This window comes from Triticum urartu, chromosome 6 (assembly GCF_003073215.2).
Source record: "Triticum urartu cultivar G1812 chromosome 6, Tu2.1, whole genome shotgun sequence".
NCBI classification, from domain to species: Eukaryota; Viridiplantae; Streptophyta; class Magnoliopsida; order Poales; family Poaceae; genus Triticum; species Triticum urartu.
Window position 1 is genome coordinate 21878033 of NC_053027.1, and position 4554 is coordinate 21882586.

The 4554-nt window shown below is 49.1% G+C and overlaps 1 protein-coding gene across 1 annotated transcript; it reads left to right on the forward strand.

The window, feature by feature from the left end:
- Positions 1-2003: 2003 nt before the first annotated feature.
- LOC125515987 lies at positions 2004-3450 on the forward strand. Its single transcript, XM_048681468.1, has 3 exons — positions 2004-2488; positions 2589-2699; positions 2805-3450. The coding sequence occupies exons 1-3, from the start codon at positions 2415-2417 to the stop codon at positions 3130-3132; spliced, it is 513 nt and encodes a 170-aa protein (XP_048537425.1). The 5' UTR covers positions 2004-2414; the 3' UTR covers positions 3133-3450.
- The last annotated feature ends 1104 nt before the right edge of the window (positions 3451-4554 follow it).

A 4554-nucleotide genomic window follows, 5' to 3' on the forward strand; every position in this document is an offset into this window, starting at 1 on the left:
ACAAAGTCGATGAATTCGGTAACGAGGTTCCGGGTGGACGTCAGAGGAGGAGGCTAGTTAAAGAGTTCGCTCTTCAGAAGATGGCCGATGCATTCCGGAACTTCAAGAAAAATTTAACCCGTGACTATGTTAACAAGGGCAAGACTCCGGATTTCAATGGACAATATGAGAAACTGAAAGATGATTGGCCAGAATTTGTGAGGCAAAAGCAATCGGACCATTTCAAGGAAATATCGAAAAAAAATAAGGATAATGCGGCTAAGAAAAAGTACCATCATATTATGGGGCCAGGAGGATACCGCCTTGCGGACCCTAGGTGGCAGAAGATGGAGGAGGACCTGAGGGTGCGAGGAATCCCTCTAGGTACAGAGGGATGGGACCCAAGGGCCAAAAGCTGGTGGTACGGGCATGGGGGATCACTAGACCAGGAGACAGGGGTGTGTGTTCACCGGCATCGACACTTTGCTCCGACCCAAGCCCTTATTGACGCAATGACCCAAGCTCAAGCGGGCTTGATCAAGTTCAACAGAGAGAAAGACGCACTGACTTTAGCCCTCGGGAATGATGAACACGGAGGACGTGTACGAGGCAAAGGCAAAGTTTCGTGGAAAGTAGGGTTTTCCCAGGACAATGACCCGTACGGTTACAGAAGCCGTAAGAGAAAGACGGACCGGGATGCAGATCTTATGACGAAGTTTGCATCGGAACTCCATGAGTTGAAGCAGACCGTGCATGAACTATTGAAAGAAAAATCGGCTGCAGGGCCGCATGAAGATCATGAAGCGGATTGCGGAAGCCAGCAGCGGAGAAGCAGCGTGGCTTCCACGGATGCCCCGCCTGGTGCTAGTGCACCGATGATCGAGATTCATGCACCGGAGCCTCACTACCCCGTGGATGATGTAAAGAAGATGAAAGACTGTGATCTGCATTATCCCGTGGGGAACGTTTCCACGAAGGTAGCTAGCGGCAGTGCTTTACCCTGTAAACCTGGAGCACTCCACCACAACAACCCCATTCCATATGGCTATGCTTGTGTCACGGTGGAAGACATAGTCCAAGGGTTTGAGGACCTGGAGATTGACAAACCTACACCCGAAGGGGATAGCAGACTTGGAGATGTCAAGCGCCAGTACATTCTATGGAAAAAGAAGTACATAGTGTTTCCAGACGAGGCGCCAAGGCTAGCAAGTCCACCCCCCTCCGATGGTGGTGGTGGTGGTGGCGGTGGTGGCGGTGGTGGTGGTCGTGGTGGTTCACCTACACCTCCTTCACGCCATTCGACGCCGTCCCCCGATCCACAACCTCCGGCGGGTACGACGCCCCCCAATCCTCCTTCGGCGGGTACGACGCCCCCCAATCCACCTCCGGCGGGTACGACGCCCCCCCAATCCTCCTCCGGCGGGTAAAGAAGCAGAAGCAGGCGGACAGCAAGGAAACCTGCTCCTGGACTATTAACCCGGACCCTTATGTACCTAAGACCACAAGGGTACCGGAGCCATCGCTGAAGCGTCTCCTCCCAAGGCCTGGGGAACTTAGTGAAGCTGACCTCACATTGGCCGCGTCTACTGATTATGAGAAATGGAAGGCGGATATGAAGGCGAAAAAAGTGCCTGAGCCCAAGCAAGTATTCACTGAGAAGCAAAAGAAGTGGGCTAAGGATTTTTTGACGACACCGTCCCAAGCCGAGCTGAATATGCCTGACGACTATGGACATGAACTTCGTAGGCAAGCAAAAATATTGAAGGAGGAAGAAAGTAAAAAACGCGGGAAACAAGTTGACCAGCTCGGGATGCAGAAGAAACAATCGATCCCCCCGCTCATAGTGAAAGCCGGTCCGGAAGAGGACCCCGAGATCATAGCAGCTGCGGCAGCACTTGGATTGACTGTAGCGGCTGCCATGAAACAAGCGTCCGAGATGGGTTTGACTGTTCGTGCCTTCTTAGACCTTGAGGATGCGCCTGTAGGTGAGATAACATTACAATATGTGCGGAAGGGGCCTCTCGTCGAGCCTGAGAAGGAAAATAGTCTACCAACACAAATGCGAAATCTGCTACGTTGGTACAAGCAATTCATAACATGGGCCGACAAAGAATATGTTTATGCGGATGTTACACATGAGCATCACATCAAACGGTACTCTGTAGAAGTTCATATGAGTGAATTATTCCAGCTGTTCAATCTGCGCGCCCTCGACAAATCTATGCTGAGTTGCTACGTTCTGTAAGTGATTTATTTCTACCTCATCTCGTTCTTCATTGCCTGCACTATATATATATATTGTCCTAACTATATTGTTGCGTACGCTATTATGCAGATTGAAGATTTGGGAATGCAAAATAAGAAACATCCATGATGTTGGGTTCATTGACCCACATATCGTTAATGGACATGTGTTAGAACATCACCACAAAGACATGGAGAAAGACCTGTACAAGTTTCTTAGAAAGCATCAACTCAAAAGTCATATTCTATTTCCTTACCATTTTGGGTGAGTGTTTCTCTCTTGTGCCCATTCTATTTTGTTTACTCCATGCATGGTATGTCTAATCGATGAGTTATGCATGACTGTGCATGTAACGTGTCCGCAGGTTCCACTGGATTCTGCTAAATATTGAACTTCACACCTCCACAGTTCTAATCATGGACTCTAAGGATTCGGATCCAAAGCGTTGGGCCGACATGAGAAAAATGCTGCAAAAGTAATTATTTTCAATCATTTGAGCTCTATATCGATCGGTCTCTTCATTTCCTAATATCAACTAACTAATAAATCCCTTATTCATTTAATTTTCTTTGCCCTGTAGGGTTTGGAGACGGTTCTCAGAAGAAACTGTCGGTGAATTCAAACATGAGCTAGATTTCAGAAAGTTAGTTAATGTGGATAAGCAGCCATCGGGGACCGATCTATGTGGATACTATGTTTGTGAGAACATCCGGAGACAAACCACTGAGCGGAAGGCATCAGCTAGCGTGCGGAACGCGACGGATAACTTGCGGAGGAGGCTTAGTCCAGAAGCTCGCTTCCGACCAATTCAAGAAGAATTAGCAGGATTTTTCATGAGGGAAGTCATCAATCCTAAAGGACAACACTATACCGAGGACGAAGAAATTTATATGCATACCCGAGATTGAAACTTGTTCGAAGTTGTATATGGTCATCCATCCTAATTGTGTATGGAAACTTGTTCGAAGTTGTATATGGTCACCCGAGATTGAATATATATTATATATTCCTCTTGAATTCTTCTTGTTTGAAATTTCATATGCATGTATATAGAAGCGTAGAATATGTGTACTGAAACTTCATCAAAAATAAAATAAAACACAAAATAAAATATAAAACAAATAAAACACTACAAATTAAAAAGAAACCAGGTTTAGGGGGGCTAAAACCCTAAACCTGCGGAGGAGGCCTTTAGTCCCGGTTGGCCACGAGAGCCGGGACTAAAGGTCCTCGGGCCCGACCACGGGCGCCCACGTGGCGGGCCTTTGGTCCCGGTCAGCCACAAGAACCGGGACTAAAGACTTTTGTCGCGGTCCGTAAGAGCCGCGGCTAAAGGGGGGGGGGTCTTTAGTCGCGCTTATTTAGTCCCGGTTGCACAGCCGGGACTAAAGGCTGTTGCGAACCGGGACTAAAGGGCTTTTTTCTACAAGTGTCGCCTCGTCAAGCATCCTAGCTACCGTTCCGGCCTGCCCTATAAAAACCCTCACTGTGAGATCTGAGATTCAGTCAAGAGCCGAGAGCTAGCCAGAGGAATCCATCATGGGGCGCTCTTCTTCTTCCTCCCCATCTTCCTCTTCTTCTACCGCACACGTCGTGGCACTGGTGGCTCTCCTATGGTGTTCCCTTGCATGCTCCGCAGCGGCCCAAAGTAAGTAACTACACTAACTCAATTATTATTTTCTTTTCTTTTTCCTTAAAAAATACTCTCTCCGTCCCATAATATAAAAATGTTTTTGACGTCACACACTAGTGTCAAGAACAAACGGAGGGAGTATCTAATACTGGTATGAAGCAGGAGTAATTTCCTTAGCTGGGACAGATCATGCGTGCCGATAATAATGATGATATATATTGCAGTTCATCTGGATGGAAACCGTCACGGCCAAAGCCCTCCGTCGCCGCTTTCCGGTGGGCTCCGAAGGTTGCAGCCGACGCCGGAGCCTCCGAGCGCGTGGCCACCGCCACCGACAGACACTAGTAGAAAAGGGGGCAACGGTTCAGGCCGGAGCAGCCCATTAGTCCTGGTTCAGACCAGAACCGGGATCAATGGAGGCATTGGTCCCGGTTCGTGCGCCCATTAGTCCACGTGGGCCATTGGTCCCGGTTTGTCTGGACCTTTTGGTCCCGGTTGGTGGGATGAACCGGGACCAATGGGTCTGGCTCCTGGCCCACCACCATTGGTCCCGGTTGGTGGCCTGAACCGGGACCAAAGGCTCCCCTTTAGTCCCGGTCCATGCCATGAACCGGGACCAATAGTGCTGCCTATATATACCCTCGCCCGCGAGCAGAGCACTCCAGTGCTCTGTTTTTCTGGGCCGGCGAGGGGAGGT